Raw genomic sequence first — 14,003 nt, forward strand, 5'->3', positions numbered from 1 at the left:
TGTGGTCTCGCGACATGAAACTGTCCTCCCACCCCCTCCTCATGCATCAACGCCGCATAACTTTGCTGTCCGCATTCATGACCCCCTTGACGGACGGAAGCGGCCGCGTGAGGTCGCTGCTCGATCCTGCCGCCTGCACCCCGGCCGCTTTCGGCTCCGATGCACCACGGAGCATGTCCAGGTCCGGTTGGTATCCGGCAGCATCTGGATCTGCCTGCACTTGCGAACATTGTCCGTCTGCATTGGCAAATATTGTCCGGCTGCGCTTCGCTCGGATCATATCCTTTTGATATACATTGCGAAGCGCGGGGATCGGGTCCGTCTGCGTTTGCCCAGGGACATCATCCCCCTCCGCCGCCGCTCCCACAGCGGCACCGACCAGATCGACAGAGTCCGCCCAGGCCCAGTTCGCACTAGGCGGCCGGTCGGCGGATGATGTCGCCGTCGATCTGCTCCAACCACGGCAAGATCAGGCGCACCTTGTTGCGGTAGGTGGCCCGGTTGTTCAGATGCAGCGGGTTTTGCTCAAAGTAGACGGTCGTGAGCTTCTTCTTGTCGGTCAGCTGCCGCTCAATCTCGTCGTATGATTCGAGCTGGTTGCCGGAGAGCTGCATTCGGGTGCGAGATACCGTCGGCGTATTGCCGCACCCGTCCGGGTGAGAAGCGTTCGTCCGAATGGTGGCAGGGCAGGTTCCCGTGTATGCCGGATCGTCATCGGGTCAGGGCAGTTCCGCCGCGAGATGCACCGCAGCCACGGAGCCCCAGTGTTTACGTAGAAGGGGGATATTGCCATTGACGATATTGAAGGGTTGGAGAGTTGGTGGCGATGAGCAAGGATGCCGCCATGGGAGAGGGGCGGGACGACAGCACAGATATTACATGTGGGTTAGCTGCTAACTGCATCCGCTGTCACGACCCATCCGACACTGCATTCGAGGTCCATGTCGACATGACAAAGCCCAACCAACTGGAACCATGACTCAATGCGACTCACACATCCAAAGCAACGCCGCAAGCCACAAGTTGAGCGGCGACGGGGTCGCCACACAGCCCCACGGCCTCGCAGCTGCCACCAGCCAGCCATCCGACTGGCCGACATGGGCAATTGCAAGCAGGATGGCAAACCATGGGGCGGCGGGTCTCGGTCTCCCAGCAACAGCGCCCACTGCCCGCTGCCCGCTCTTGCCCGATACATACCCAGACCTCTTCGAGTTCCATCAGCTTCTCCAGTCCCTCCAGCACCTTGACCGTGTTGCTTGACAGATCGAGGACTCGGAGACGTGTGTTATGCTCCAGGTTCTCAATCTTGGAGACGCCGTTGTGTCCGAGGTAGAGCTCCTCAAGATTGACGAGATGCTCCAGGTTTTCCAGCCTGACGATGCGATTGCTCTGCGTGCGCGGCATAAACCATCAGCACATCGGCACGGGCGCGTGGGATATTCTCGTCTCTGGATGATGGTCCCGTTCGCGCTTGCATATCTCATTCGACCGATCTGTCATCATGGTCCTGGGTTCCTTGAGATGGCCAGTCCATGCAGTGCATCTAGTTGGCGACCGAGCCAGGGGGCCTCACCTGCATGCTCAGGATTTTCAAGTTGGTCAGGGAATTGAGGTTCTGCGAAGCACGGGGTCGTTATCGAGACATGATTAAAGCCACGGACAGGGTGTTTCGAGAGGAGGCTGTCGCTGTCGCAGGTCTGCAACAAACCCGTCCTTAGCGGCTCTAGCAGCCATAGTGGCGCTAGGAGCTGCAGCAGATGTGCTATGACTGCGAACACCACTGCTCATTCGTTTCCACCCACCTCGAGTCGTCGAATCTTGTTCTTTCCGAGCCAAAGCTGTTCTATCGAGACCAGCGTGTCCAATCCCTCGATCACCTGCGATGCATGTTGGGTCCAAGCCGCTGTCAGTATTCACTCAAAGATATGACGAGCCCTCAAGCCGGCCCACCCGTTCAAGCGAGCGTAGGTATCCTGCTGCGCCTGGTATCGAAGGCCGAGAGCCCATCTTATGAGGACACCCTGGCGTGGTCGGCAAAACGTACACGAATGCGATTCGCTCCCAGTTCCAAGTTGGTGACGTTCGACAGTCCCACGAGATTCTCGATCTTGCTGATCTTGTTGGCGACAAAATAGAGGTCCGTCAGGGCCGTGAGCTTGTTGACGCCGTGGATGTGTCTGATCTTGTTGAACGACAGGTCCAGGGATCTGGTCGATGGCGTTTCGTCGGCCCATCAGGAGGCGAGAGGGAGTCACACCAGCGCCGATGCGGTTGCCCCCGTTGCGTTGTCGTGAGTGATCGTTTCGTTTCGTTTCGTCCGACCGTTATTAATGGGTGGCGGTCGTTACGAGTGGATCACGCATTACCGCAAGGGGTTACAATTAGCGAACGTTAGCAACACTGAGCAGCCCGCAGCCCGAAAGCCGCACCTGACCTCCATCATGACGGAGGCATCTCTTACACAAGGGTCTCCTTGAGATGTTCGAGTCCATCGACATCAACAATGCGGTTATCGTAGAGATCCAGTTCCTTCAGTCCGAGACCTTCCAAGCATTCGATCTTGAAGATGAGGTTCTGGCGCACAGAGAGCCGCTGGGATCGCGAGCATTGCATTGTGATGGGGGAACATCATCAGGACGGGATCCGTCGCTGAAGCACCGCCCGAGCCTCCCCGAACCACAGTATAGCACGCGGCCGCCATCGGCCACCAAGGCAATCCTGCGGGCTTCGTCTGCCGTGCTCCCTTACCTCCAGAAGCTTGAACCGCTCGAGGCCGAGTCCCACAAAGGTCACCAAGCGCTCGTGGCTCAGGTCTAGATCGGTGATGTCGTCGGCGATATCGTCCAGGAATCCCTCTAAGGACATGACGAGGCAGAGCAAGCAGACATTTCAGCCTCGCATTGGCGGAAGGTGCACCGCATAGGGCCAGCCATATCGGAGCTCGTCCTCTCAGACGCTCAAAAACATTCGACCCTCAGAGCAGCCCTGGTGCTCTCCATGTTCATTCACCGGGCAGGCTTTAGCTCGTCACGCTCATCAGCCATTGCCCGTTTCTCCCGATATGCTAGCTACGTCGCTGGACACAGCGGAAGCGACGCACGAGCCCCAGCAGGACAGATCAGAGGCTTTGAGGCCCAAGGGACATGCCATACCATTGGAGGTTCGCCCAACGACCTGCTCGGACTGGTCGTCCTCGTCGCCCGAGTGTTGGTGCTCATGGTGCTCGTTGGCGTCCTCCATCGCGGCTGCTCCGTGCAGGTGGTGGTTGATGGTTGTCGTTTGGGGGGCGTTGATGTTGGTGTTGGTGTTGGTGTCGGTGTCGGTGTCGGTGTCGGTGTCGGTGTTGGACGGGGGCCACAGGCATGGCTGCGGGGAGGCGGCTGCGCACGGGGCATCTCGCCTGCTCTCGCTTGCTCTCGTTCGCACTCGTTCGCACTCTGTCGCACACGGTCGCACACGGTACAGCCGCCAAGCGATTGTCCTGGCTGTCTCGCATCCAGGTCTGTTTCTCCATCCATCCCTCCATCCATCCAACCCTCCATCCATCCAACCATCCAGTCCATCGTCCAGTCCATCGTCCAGTTCTTCATCTAGTCCCCTACATCAAAGTCCTCCACCCATCTGACCAGAGCACATCAGAGCATATCAGCATGACCTTGGTGTTCACCTCCGTCATTGTCGCCATCGACTCGCTCGAGTCCATCCCCGTCGAGAGCCGATCGTACCAGGTCAAAGCAGCCCTCGCGCTCCTGGGCCTCTACCGTGAAGAGCTTCAGTCGAGCGACCAGTGGGCCGACCCGTCTTCGCCGTCGTCGTCGCTGTCGGAAAAGACCACCGCCCGGGTTCTGTTCCAGGTCGACGAGACCCCCAGTGCCACCCTGACAGCCAAATACGTCCCAAACAACCCATCCCCTCTCCGGCTCTCGGCCTTGCCCGGTGTCAACCGAGCGCCGACTGTCGCCTCAGGCTTTGGCCAGCGAGCCGGACCCATGCCCGAGCGGGAGATCCCCAAGGAGGATCTCGAGGAAGCCTACCTCCGCTCTGGACTCAAGAAGCACTTGGCAGGCCTCCCCAAGCGAGTTCCTACCACGATCGAAGGTCTCGGAACAGCGCCGCCGTCGATCTTCAGCAACCTCGAGGCCGAGATCGAGTCCATGACCATCTTCAACAAGTACCTTCCGCCATCCGACTCTGAGATCCGAATCATGCCTCTCTCCCCTGAGACGAGTCACGGCACCGTCGCGATGCCGCTCAACGACGGTGAGTACGACGAACTGGAAGACATTACGACTCCCGAGCTCAAGCCCGAGCCCGAGCCTGGCCTTGAACCTGGCCTTGAGCTCGAAACCGCCCCTGTCGAGTCCGGTCTCAGCAGCCGGCGCTCCTCCAGCGGAATCAACCGCCGCTCAGTCTCTTCCCGAAACTCGTCCGTGGGTAGCCTCATTTCCAAAAAGACCATGTACCGAGCAATGCACCACATTCGCTCCCAGCCCGCCGACGACCCAGAGAACGACGACGACACCAGCGGCCGCGCGCTCTTCCAGAACTTTGATGCCGATGGCAAGGGCAGCATCTCAGCGGATGACTTTCGCAAGCTGGTGTATTCCATGGGATACTACCTGAGCGACGCAGAGCTGCAGATTGCCATGGCCCAGCTGGACGCCGACGGCGACCATGTCATCTCCCTCGACGAGTTCCTGACCTGGTGGCGCAAGGACGACCGATTCAAGCGCCTGCAGATGACCATGAACCAGGCTGAGGCTGTCCAGAGCGCCACAGGATTCTTCCAGGTATGCATTTGCTCTCCGGCATCTCTGAAATCCAGCGGCAGATGTCCATACGCCCGTCCTGCGTGGATGCTTGTCCGCGGTATATTTGCTTTGCGTGAGTGCCATCGGTCATCTTGATGGGATCCCTCGATCCGACTGGCTCATGCAGCCGACCCACACGATTGGCTCATCCCGCCTAACACATCTTTTGTTGATACAGTACTTTGATGTCGAAAACAAGGGCTATGTCGATCACGATCAATTCCGTCGCATGTACGAGTACATGCACTCCCAGCGCAACTACTTCCCGCCAGAGATGACTTTCCAGGAGGCCTATCTGACCCTCAAGTCCGACGGCGTCGGATACGTTTCCTTCAACGACTATATCGCCTGGCTGATCAAGATCGGCTCCATCCCCACGTAAATGCCGCTTGCATTCCTGTTCAAAAGTCGCCGCAGCGTCACATTACTTGGCGAAGCGTATTTGCGCCACCTCCTACCATTTCTGCCTCGGTTCTTTGCCTATTGGCTATGAACTACGCTTGTGTTTGTTGAATCTATCGGGCCACTTTGTCGTCTCAGCGCAGTCCCATCCTTGTGTTATTGCTGTCCAGAGTTCCGCTGAGAGGGCTGATCCAAGGGTGAGACGGCATATTTGATGTGTTCTTGACTTGGCACAGGACGGCATGTCGTGTCTCTCCTGTCTGTTACTCGGCACCGTGGTGCTTGCCATTGTGGTGATCCACGCATGTCTAAATCCAAAGGAATATATTGTATTCATGGCTCCTTTCGATCGATAGGATCATGTATGTGTGGTGCAGTGTGATGTCGTGCAGCCAGAGAAGAGGCAAGTGCACCCTCGAACTACTTTGTGCGTACAATGCCGAGTGAAGCGCGGTCTACGGACATGGTGTCATCCGATGGTGCTCGCCCGCAGTTCGTCCTTATCGTCGACGGACATGGGGGGGGGGAGGCTTCCAAAGGGTGAATAATCAGCCTAAAGCCTTGGAGGAGGGGCGCGGTTGACGCCAAGCTCCAGCAGCCTGGCAAAGGCAGCCGAAAAGTCTCTGAAGAAGGCCTCCTTATCCTGGGCATAGAGCTGAGACGGCACAGAGGTTGGCAGCAGTTAGTGTCATTCTTGAGGCATAGCGACTCTGTCGGTGGCTTTACACCGAAAACTGTACATGCGCCACTGCATAGACTGCCATACCTCGACGTATTTCTTGAACTCGGGGTCCCACAGCAGGGCCATGTCGGTGGGAAGCATCATCAGTTCATCGTGGGGATCTTGGTATTGCTCCGGACCATCCCACTGCTTCTTGGTCCACTTGACGTTTTTGAGAAGCACAAAGTACTGGTTGGAGAAGCGAGTGGGGTTGAAAGTCCAGGCTGGAGCAAAGAGACACGGCCAGATGGGTCAGTCACACCGAGGCGGAATATATCGGAGGCTCTAGTATCTCCAAAACACGCACTGGCGCACACTCGGGCAAAAAGTTACTCACGTCCTTTGTATCCGCTGCGATCGGTGTGGCACCGGCCCAGAGCATGCGCACCGCTGAGGGCCACAATCTCCTGATCGTTGAAGCCCATCCTGTTGAAAACATCGCGGATGTGCTGCGAGCCCTGAGAGGCGTCGGGCAGGCGTCCATTGGGAGGGATCTCGGTCTTGGTTACGCTTCGCTCGTTCTTATCAAGGCGTCCTGATGCCAAGAGAACCACATCGCCGCACAATCCATGGAGACAGGAGTCAGCAGCGGCATCGCTGAGATGACATACCATAAACTAATTCAGCCTCTTTGCCCCGCCCCATGCCATTTACTCTACTTCATCCCCTCACTTCCAGGGCCTCAGCACAAGCAGCAGTCCCTGCGTGTGCTCGGTTTGGTCAGGGGTGCGAGGTAGCATCGAATCGACTGGGCTTGACTCACCAGGCTTCCATGGAATCTTGGGGCCACCCATGACTTCGATGGCAGTGACGCCAGCCAGAGTCCAGAGGTCAGCTGTTGAGATCCAAGGGAACTGCTCCTTGACGGACTCCAGGAAGGCACTGTCGATGTGGCGCGTCAGTCTCAGGAGTGAGTCTGATGCACGAGCGTGCGGCATTGAGCGATTCCTATGCGCGAGCCGTCTCAAATCGCACTCACCGTGCGTGTTCCAGACCAGCGTTGGCCGGGTCTGTCGCTTCGGGCTTGAACCGCATCGTTGCTCCGTTGGAGCCGCCCGTGCGCGAATGCTTGTCGTAAGTGCCAGAGGCATGCCAGGCAAGTCGAACGAGCACAGGGCCAATCGAGCCGTCGTCCCACTCGGGTCGCTTGGTAGCAATAAACTTGCGCAGAGTCTCCGCGACAGCCTCGTAGTCTTGTGACATTTTGCGGGAGTAGACCTGGACGTCTCTTGAGTCGGATAACGCCAAGGGCTCTGTGTGGAGACGGGCGAGACGAAGCGTTGGCGTGGGAATGTCAGTATCTGGAGCGATGGGCATCAGCGGAACTGCGCTGCGAGCCATGCGGCCCCAACCAGACTCACCGAGTAGCAATAGCGACGAAGAGAGCGTGAAACGCAGTCGATCGAGAAAGCGCACGATGGAGCCGGTCTCTCCCCCCCCCGCAGGTCGCATATTTTATATAACATCGACGCTGCCTCGTGTCAGAACAGGCACGTGAAGAGCCGGATCAGCGCAGCCACGTGAAGAGCCAGAAGCACACGTGACGAGCAAACCTGATTCACGTGACTATATGTATGTTGCCGCCTATGCCCATGAATCCCATGTGGGCTGAGCCGGTGATGGCCGGATGTGTCTGTGCTGTGGTCGTTCTGGATGCGGATGTGGATGTGGATGTGGATGTGGATGTGGATGTGGATGTGGATGTGGATGTGGATGTGGATGTGGATGTGGATGTGGATGTGGATGTGGATGTGGATGCGGATATGGAACGAAAGAGAACCGCGCACTGCCGAGCATGCTGCCCAGTCTTGTGCAAATTTAGTCTTCTGCGAATTCGCACGAAGCGAGTCGACCGATCTTGTCGCGCAGGTTGAGCCGAGTGTCCGTACTGAGAGCCACGACTCGGTCACCATGCATCTTACAACCCTGCCCCATTTGCGTTGCATTTCCACTCGATTCCCGTCGGCAAGCCAGTCGCCGTCCACTTCATCACTCCCGCGCCGACTTCCCGTGATCCACCTGGCTGCGCACATCCGGCTTTTGGCCCGGCTGCCAGCCCCATCAAGTTCCCCCGCTGCCTCGGCTTGTTCGCAACCTGCATTTGCCCGCACAATCGCCTCCGTCAGCAATCGCAGCCAAAATGTCCAGCACTGCCGGAAAAGTCATTACCTGCCGGGCTGCCATTGCCTGGGCGCCCAAGCAGCCTCTCTGTAACTATCTCGCTGGGCGGCTCGGTGTTTCGCACTCGACGATTGGTTGCTCCCGCGGCTGCTTGCACCATCGCCGGCCGCTGATCGTCGCTGCTATTTCCGCCCGTGCCTCGTGCGTCTTGCGTGGTGCTGTGGACACACCTTTCTCTGTTTCCAGCCGTCGAAGAGGTCCAAGTTGCCCCGCCCAAGGTGCGTGTCGTCTTGGTTCAAGACTGCTGCTCTGCCCCGACCAGATCATGCCGTGATCCTTCGCGTGGCCAGATTTGATTCTGACGATCCAATCCTGCTTCTCGCATCTGTCTTCTTGCGTTGGCATCGCTGCTGGACCTATCTGGCCGCACGGGCCTATCATCCAGAAAGGCGAGGTCCGCATCAAGATCCTTGCCACCGGTGTCTGCCACACCGATGCATACACCCTTTCGGGCCAAGACTCCGAGGGCGTCTTTCCTTCGATCCTCGGCCACGAGGGCGGTGGCATCGTCGAGTCTGTCGGCGAGGGCGTGACTGATCTGGCCCCTGGCGACCACGTCGTCCCGCTCTATATCCCCGAGGTGGGTGTGTGATGCGAGGTCGCATTCTCAGCGCATGGATTGTTGGCGGCTGGGGCGATCAGCAACAGAGCGTGGGGCTCAGGACAGCAAGACTCGCCGCACCGCAATCGCACTCACCTAGGGGTTCTCCCCAGTGCCGTGAGTGCAAGTTCTGCAAGTCCAACAAGACCAACCTGTGCTCCGTCGTTCGCAGCACCCAGGTGAGTCAAGCGAAGCCAGGCCAAGCCGCCCAGAGCGATTCGATGACGATGTCTCCGGATTGCGTAGCAGAGTGATCACCGACTCATGCAGTTTGCCGCTATCCTGGATCTGCACAGGGCCGCGGCGTTATGCCCGATGAAACCACCCGCTTTACCGCCCGTGGTCAGCAGGTAGAGTTGAGCGCTGCTGCTGTTGCATGGCCCGGCGTTGCGCCCGCGGCTCGATGCTGATCAGAGATTGTCTGGCCCAGATCTACCACTACATGGGAACATCGACCTTCAGCGAGTACACTGTCGTGTTGGCCATCTCGGTCGCCAAAGTGTCGCCTTCTGCTCCGCTCGATCGCATCTGCCTCTTGGGCTGTGGCGTCACTACTGGATACGGCGCCGTCCTGAACACTGCCAAGGTCGAAAAGGGCGCCATCGTCGCTGTCTTTGGTCTTGGCGGCGTCGGTCTCTCGGCTATCCAAGGCGCCCGCGCTGCTGGTGCGAGGTAAGACTCGATACAGGCCGACAAAGCCGAGACTGTGATGATCCGGCAGCCCACTTCCGAAACGGTGGCGAGCGGTACAGCGCTGTACTGTCCAGCTACTGGGATCTTACTGGGATCTTACTGGGATCTTACTGGGATCTTACTGGGATCTTACTGGGATCTACTCAGCCATCTGACCGCCTGCCTTTGCTGTCTCCAGCCGCGTTATCGCTGTTGACACCAATCCAATGAAGTTTGAGCTGGGTATGATTAGCTGGGCGGGATGTTCTGTTGGCCGGGCGCAAACGTGGAGTGACGGTGCAGCATGCTCCGCGCTCATCTATCGACCAGCCAAACAAGTCCAGCTGCTGTCCAGACCTGTTAAGCAATCCGTTGGCAGATTGGGATGGGATCACATCCGATCGGTTAGCTGGACTCGTGAGTCGGGATGGCAATTGTGCAGATCGCCTACTCATATCCCTAATAACCTTCACCATCCCCAAGCCAAGAAACTCGGCGCCACCGAGTTCATCAACCCCAAAGACATCTCGGTCCCCATCCAGCAGCACATTGTCGAGATCACGGACGGCGGTGTCGACTATTCGTTCGAGTGCATTGGCAACGTCGATGTCATGCGCGCCGCTCTGGAGTGCTGCCATAAGGGCTGGGGACAGAGCATCATCATCGGCGTAGCTGGAGCCGGACAGGAAATCAAGACCCGCCCGTTCCAGCTCGTGACTGGTAAGCTCGGCAGTACAGTCGGTGGAAAGACGATGCAACACATGATTTCCCAGAAGTCGCTGTATGCTCTGCTGCTAGTCCCTTTGGATCTGCCCGGTAGAAACTTGGCCTGCGACAATTGCAATATTGGTGTCAGTTGTGTCCACGCTGACGTTGTGTTGGCGATGTGGTTTCGTCTTTCACCTCTCTATCAGGCCGTGTATGGAAGGGCAGCGCCTTCGGTGGCGTCAAAGGCCGCACCGAGTTGCCTGGCCTCGTTGAAAAATATATGACCCACCAGCTCGACATCGATAGCTGTAAGTCGAAACGGATCCAGCTCCGCTCTTGTCGCAGGATGGCTGTGCTGACTAGATGCAGCCAGAGTCATCTCATTGCCAGCATGGTGAACATAACCCACGCTGCTTTTGCTTTAGATGTCACCCACAACTACAAGCTTGAGGACATCAACAAGGCCTTTGACGTCATGCACGCCGGAGAGAGGTGAGTTGATCGGAGGGGCACGATACTGCAGACCCAGACAGTGCAATCAATGTCGCCAACTGATGCCACTCCCTCCCTACCCAGCATTCGTTCAATTGTGCATTTTTAAGACCAATCCAAGCTCTGTTGGTGGGGTCCAAGTGTAACGCCGACGGATTGTCGGCTGCTCCCGCCCCGAATTGAATGAATAAACTCCCAGCTTGCGCGACACAAAGCGGCAAGCTCATGGCGGTCCACGACGTCGATTGCTCGGCAATGGCGACTCGGGTGGATGCTGGAGAGCTGAGGATTGTCTGTTCGTGGAGGGCTGTAGAATGGAGTGTTTATTGAGACACTCCCTAGATTACACTCGCGTACTACACATACATGTGCACGAGCCAACTCATGTCGCGGAATAGGAGGACTTGCGCCGTCGAGTCTGCCGATCTCAGACGGCCGACTGCCGGCGCCTGTACCCCTGTGCAGGCTCTGGTGAGATCGAGTACCGATCTTCATCCTCGTCGTCGTCGTCGTCATCGTCGTCATCATCGTCGTCGTCCTCGTACTCTTCGTCCGAAAACAGATCGTGGTCGTCCTGCATCCCAGGCTCCTCGTGCACCGCGCCGATACCCGGCGGCTGGAGACTCAATCGCCGGGCGCCGCCTTCGTCCTGGGCTTCGGGCTGCACGGACGATATCGAGGCGCTTCGTATCGACGCCTCTACTAGCTTCTTGGACTCTTCTTCCATGCGCACGCGCTCCATACGCTCCTGGTAGATGCGGTTGATCCGCTGCCGCATGTCCTCAAACTCTTGCAGAATGATCAAAAAGTCGCTTCGTACGAGCTGATACATGACCGAAGATGTGACAGCGACGACAGTTGCCGTGCGAGGGATCTGGGCGATCAGCGCCACCTCTAAAACGCATTGTTGGATCGGAGGCAGCGCGGACCATCGTCAGTGGTTGCGGTCATGTGGATCCGACATCATCTCGTTGTCTTCTCTCTGTCCCATCGATTTGCGTCAGCTGCTCCATACCTCCAAAGAAGCTACCGTCGCCGAGGTTGGCGACAGGATTTCCATTCACAATGATCTGAACCTTGCCGGTGTGGATGAAGAACATGTCTGTTCCCGTCTGTCGATCAGATCGGTTGTTGCGTGAGTCAGGCGAGCTCGCTCCCCAAGCGACTCGGCACCGATCATACCAACATCGAAGGCGACAAGTAATAGTGTCCGACCGCTATCCAACATGAGCCTGAACCCTCCACATGAGCAAAAGATGGTGCGGGAAAGCATCTCTGAGCGATTTCTTACCTGTCCTTGCGAGAATATAACATCGCCAGCGACAAAGTAGCAGGCCCGTAGGGCTGTGGCAATGCGGCCCAGGAATTGCTCGTCGCGGCCATCGCTTTGCTCTCTTCTTAGGAAAGGCACCTTGGAGATGAGCTCTCGACAGTTCTGGATCGAAATCTCCTGTCGCAGTGACTCGTTCATCTCGGCCAGCAATGTTGCCTTGATCATCGCGATGGCATTGTCAACAAGGCTGTCACGATACGATGCGCTGCCTCCTCTCCATCACTCCCCTTCCCTTTGCATCTGTCGTACCTCTTCAAAGAACTTGCCGCGGTACTTGATTTCGTAGTAGTGCCGCACTTTTCGGCGAATGTCATCGGAGAGGTTCTTGTATCGCATGTACTCGTTGACTTCGTCCATCTTTTGTTTGTAGAGTCGACCGGAGGCATCCAGTCCAAAACTGAAAGACGAAATAGTGCCGACAATCGTTGCATACTAAATCGATTCAAAATCCCAGGGAAGCGCACAGCACGCAGGTGCCAGTACCACAGTGCAACACGGTGTTAGGTTGCTGTACATTCCTCGGCTGATCGGATTCACGCGCCGATGCAGGTATCATTGTTCATCGACGATGAGTGCCATGCCCTGTTTCACAGTGGGTCTCGCGGTCAACTCACAATGAGTGTGCCCGTGATAACGAACGCAACCGTCATCCATTGTTCCAGAGAGTCTGTGGGGCTGGAATGACAAACCAGGTAGTCAGTAACAGAGGACTGTGGCCAGTTATGTCGATACGGGGCATCCAAAGTTTGATGGCAGAGGATCATTTAAAGGCAATGCCGACACAGTGATTTGTGTGCCAGGGAATGGGCGATATAGAACTGTTGCCATTATTGAGTCGCCACTCGACTATTATTGGGCTCGCAGATGTGCGCTATCCCAGTCGTTTAGCACAACACATCCTCGCTCCACGGCGTACTCACATGAAGGCTAAACAGAACGTGTTGCCGATTGCCGTGAACAGTGCCCAGGAATATTGGCCAAAGGGGCTGAGGTACTGGACTTGGCCGTGATTGACTTGCCATCCTGCAAAATTGGTCAACTTGCCGAGGAGCAAAAGCAGGCACGACTCGATGTGCAGATAGGCCACCATGATCCCGCCGAGCATAAAGATGGTCATGAACGATTCGCCGACTCCAAGGAAGGTTTCGACCTCCCTTCGGATAAACGAGAGCACTGGCGACTGCCTCACGAGCTTGGGAAGCCTCTTGAGCTTGAGCAGACGAAGAAACAGAAATAGCTCCGAGAACGGAATGGGGATCAGGTCGAGCGGCAGGCAAGTGATCAGGTCGATCAAGAACGGACCGCGCAGGTATCTGGACTGGTGTTGCTGAAGCGTCAGGCTATTTGTTACCGAGCGGCCGACTTGCTCGTAGTGGCTCACAATCTCAATGTCCCGAGTCATGAGGTTGACAAGGAGGTCAATCGAGAACGCAATGGAGACGCCGATGGTACATGCCCAGTGAAGGTAGTTGAGCTTGATGATGGAGCAGATAATGGGGATCGCTAGCAGTAGGAAAATGAGAATCACTGGTACCAGAAGGTGAGTCAGTCTTATGGCCCTGTTCTTGGCAAAGGTACCAATCGGTGCGGCCGCCGCAGTGGTCGAGTGCAAATCGGGAGCGAGTCTGGGGTCTCTGTCAGCAAAGCAGAGTTCGTACCTATCATAAATATCCGCCACTGAACGACAAATAGTGACCGCGGATGCAAGCCAGCGAATCTGCGGATTCGCTCGGATGATCCAGACTCTGGATCGCGCTTGATGCTTCCGCTCTGCATGATTTTGCCGGACTTTTGCGAGGCAGTTCGGGACAAATCCGCAGGCACCCGGGGCAGCGAAGGTCTGCGCACAGTAGCAACGACGGCTAAAGGTACTGCCAGCGACGGGCGCCTGCCGTCAGTAGAGGTGTTTGACATGCCAGCCGAGAGGATACGCTCTCCCGTGGTTGCCGTCGAGGGAATCTGGTGAATGGCCGTGTTGGCGCTTGGAGGGACGATTTCGTACGCGGGTGGAGGGGCTATCGATATTGGCGGAGAGCTGACTGTGTTGGGAGATTTGAATCGAGGCTGGATCTCATTCTGAGT

The 14,003-nt window shown here is 57.1% G+C and overlaps 5 protein-coding genes across 5 annotated transcripts; 2 read left to right on the forward strand and 3 right to left on the reverse strand.

The window, feature by feature from the left end:
* Window positions 1–184: 184 nt before the first annotated feature.
* BJ171DRAFT_494394 (uncharacterized protein) lies at window positions 185–3,318 on the reverse strand. Its single transcript, XM_053110022.1, has 8 exons — window positions 3,153–3,318; window positions 2,749–2,855; window positions 2,462–2,592; window positions 2,045–2,207; window positions 1,803–1,877; window positions 1,574–1,615; window positions 1,198–1,389; window positions 185–608 (listed from the first exon to the last, which is right to left on the reverse strand). Exons 1-8 carry the CDS (start codon window positions 3,238–3,240, stop codon window positions 414–416), a joined length of 993 nt encoding a protein of 330 aa, XP_052969437.1. The 5' UTR covers window positions 3,241–3,318; the 3' UTR covers window positions 185–413.
* A 149-nt stretch (window positions 3,319–3,467) lies between these two features.
* Window positions 3,468–5,560, forward strand: BJ171DRAFT_439634 (uncharacterized protein). Its single transcript, XM_053108028.1, has 2 exons — window positions 3,468–4,790; window positions 4,990–5,560. Exons 1-2 carry the CDS (start codon window positions 3,651–3,653, stop codon window positions 5,191–5,193), a joined length of 1,344 nt encoding a protein of 447 aa, XP_052969438.1. The 5' UTR covers window positions 3,468–3,650; the 3' UTR covers window positions 5,194–5,560.
* On the reverse strand, window positions 5,552–7,339 carry BJ171DRAFT_494398 (heme peroxidase). The gene is made up of 6 exons (XM_053110023.1): window positions 7,296–7,339; window positions 6,914–7,187; window positions 6,698–6,816; window positions 6,272–6,469; window positions 5,980–6,158; window positions 5,552–5,868 (listed from the first exon to the last, which is right to left on the reverse strand). The coding sequence occupies exons 2-6, from the start codon at window positions 7,135–7,137 to the stop codon at window positions 5,767–5,769; spliced, it is 822 nt and encodes a 273-aa protein (XP_052969439.1). The 5' UTR covers window positions 7,138–7,187; window positions 7,296–7,339; the 3' UTR covers window positions 5,552–5,766.
* Window positions 7,340–8,022: 683 nt separating this feature from the next.
* On the forward strand, window positions 8,023–10,827 carry BJ171DRAFT_494400 (chaperonin 10-like protein). Its single transcript, XM_053110024.1, has 11 exons — window positions 8,023–8,144; window positions 8,302–8,333; window positions 8,501–8,695; window positions 8,830–8,895; window positions 9,013–9,066; window positions 9,147–9,388; window positions 9,588–9,631; window positions 9,872–10,108; window positions 10,303–10,404; window positions 10,522–10,588; window positions 10,673–10,827. The coding sequence occupies exons 1-11, from the start codon at window positions 8,075–8,077 to the stop codon at window positions 10,695–10,697; spliced, it is 1,134 nt and encodes a 377-aa protein (XP_052969440.1). The 5' UTR covers window positions 8,023–8,074; the 3' UTR covers window positions 10,698–10,827.
* A 66-nt stretch (window positions 10,828–10,893) lies between these two features.
* Window positions 10,894–13,735, reverse strand: BJ171DRAFT_494403 (cyclic nucleotide-binding-like protein). Its single transcript, XM_053110025.1, has 7 exons — window positions 13,580–13,735; window positions 12,842–13,448; window positions 12,536–12,596; window positions 12,171–12,353; window positions 11,880–12,077; window positions 11,604–11,700; window positions 10,894–11,482 (listed from the first exon to the last, which is right to left on the reverse strand). The coding sequence occupies exons 1-7, from the start codon at window positions 13,695–13,697 to the stop codon at window positions 11,016–11,018; spliced, it is 1,731 nt and encodes a 576-aa protein (XP_052969441.1). The 5' UTR covers window positions 13,698–13,735; the 3' UTR covers window positions 10,894–11,015.
* Window positions 13,736–14,003: the final 268 nt, after the last annotated feature.

The sequence above is a fragment of the Polychytrium aggregatum genome (assembly GCF_025602895.1).
Source record: "Polychytrium aggregatum strain JEL109 chromosome Unknown BJ171scaffold_8, whole genome shotgun sequence".
Lineage (NCBI taxonomy): Eukaryota > Fungi > Chytridiomycota > Chytridiomycetes > Polychytriales > Polychytrium > Polychytrium aggregatum.

What these genes read in the sequence shown, in the direction of transcription:
- BJ171DRAFT_494398 (XM_053110023.1), bottom strand. Translation starts at nt 7,137, where the DNA reads ATGTCACAAGACTACGAGGCTGTCGCGGAGACTCTGCGCAAGTTTATT. An exon ending in GCTGGTCTGGAACACGCACG is followed by an intron (nt 6,817 to 6,913) that starts GTGAGTGCGATT and finishes CCACATCGACAG; the next exon opens with TGCCTTCCTGGAGTCCGTCA. An exon ending in TCGCAGCGGATACAAAGGAC is followed by an intron (nt 6,159 to 6,271) that starts GTGAGTAACTTT and finishes TCTTTGCTCCAG; the next exon opens with CCTGGACTTTCAACCCCACT.
- BJ171DRAFT_494400 (XM_053110024.1), top strand. Translation starts at nt 8,075, where the DNA reads ATGTCCAGCACTGCCGGAAAAGTCATTACCTGCCGGGCTGCCATTGCC. An exon ending in CCGTCGTTCGCAGCACCCAG is followed by an intron (nt 8,896 to 9,012) that starts GTGAGTCAAGCG and finishes GGATCTGCACAG; the next exon opens with GGCCGCGGCGTTATGCCCGA. An exon ending in GCCCGCGCTGCTGGTGCGAG is followed by an intron (nt 9,389 to 9,587) that starts GTAAGACTCGAT and finishes TGCTGTCTCCAG; the next exon opens with CCGCGTTATCGCTGTTGACA.
- BJ171DRAFT_439634 (XM_053108028.1), top strand. Translation starts at nt 3,651, where the DNA reads ATGACCTTGGTGTTCACCTCCGTCATTGTCGCCATCGACTCGCTCGAG. An exon ending in GCGCCACAGGATTCTTCCAG is followed by an intron (nt 4,791 to 4,989) that starts GTATGCATTTGC and finishes TTGTTGATACAG; the next exon opens with TACTTTGATGTCGAAAACAA.
- BJ171DRAFT_494394 (XM_053110022.1), bottom strand. Translation starts at nt 3,240, where the DNA reads ATGGAGGACGCCAACGAGCACCATGAGCACCAACACTCGGGCGACGAG. An exon ending in CGTTGGGCGAACCTCCAATG is followed by an intron (nt 2,856 to 3,152) that starts GTATGGCATGTC and finishes TCATGTCCTTAG; the next exon opens with AGGGATTCCTGGACGATATC. An exon ending in TGAAAATCCTGAGCATGCAG is followed by an intron (nt 1,390 to 1,573) that starts GTGAGGCCCCCT and finishes CCGCGCACGCAG; the next exon opens with AGCAATCGCATCGTCAGGCT.
- BJ171DRAFT_494403 (XM_053110025.1), bottom strand. Translation starts at nt 13,697, where the DNA reads ATGCAGAGCGGAAGCATCAAGCGCGATCCAGAGTCTGGATCATCCGAG. An exon ending in TTATCACGGGCACACTCATT is followed by an intron (nt 12,354 to 12,535) that starts GTGAGTTGACCG and finishes GAATCGATTTAG; the next exon opens with TATGCAACGATTGTCGGCAC. An exon ending in CGACGGTAGCTTCTTTGGAG is followed by an intron (nt 11,483 to 11,603) that starts GTATGGAGCAGC and finishes AATGCGTTTTAG; the next exon opens with AGGTGGCGCTGATCGCCCAG.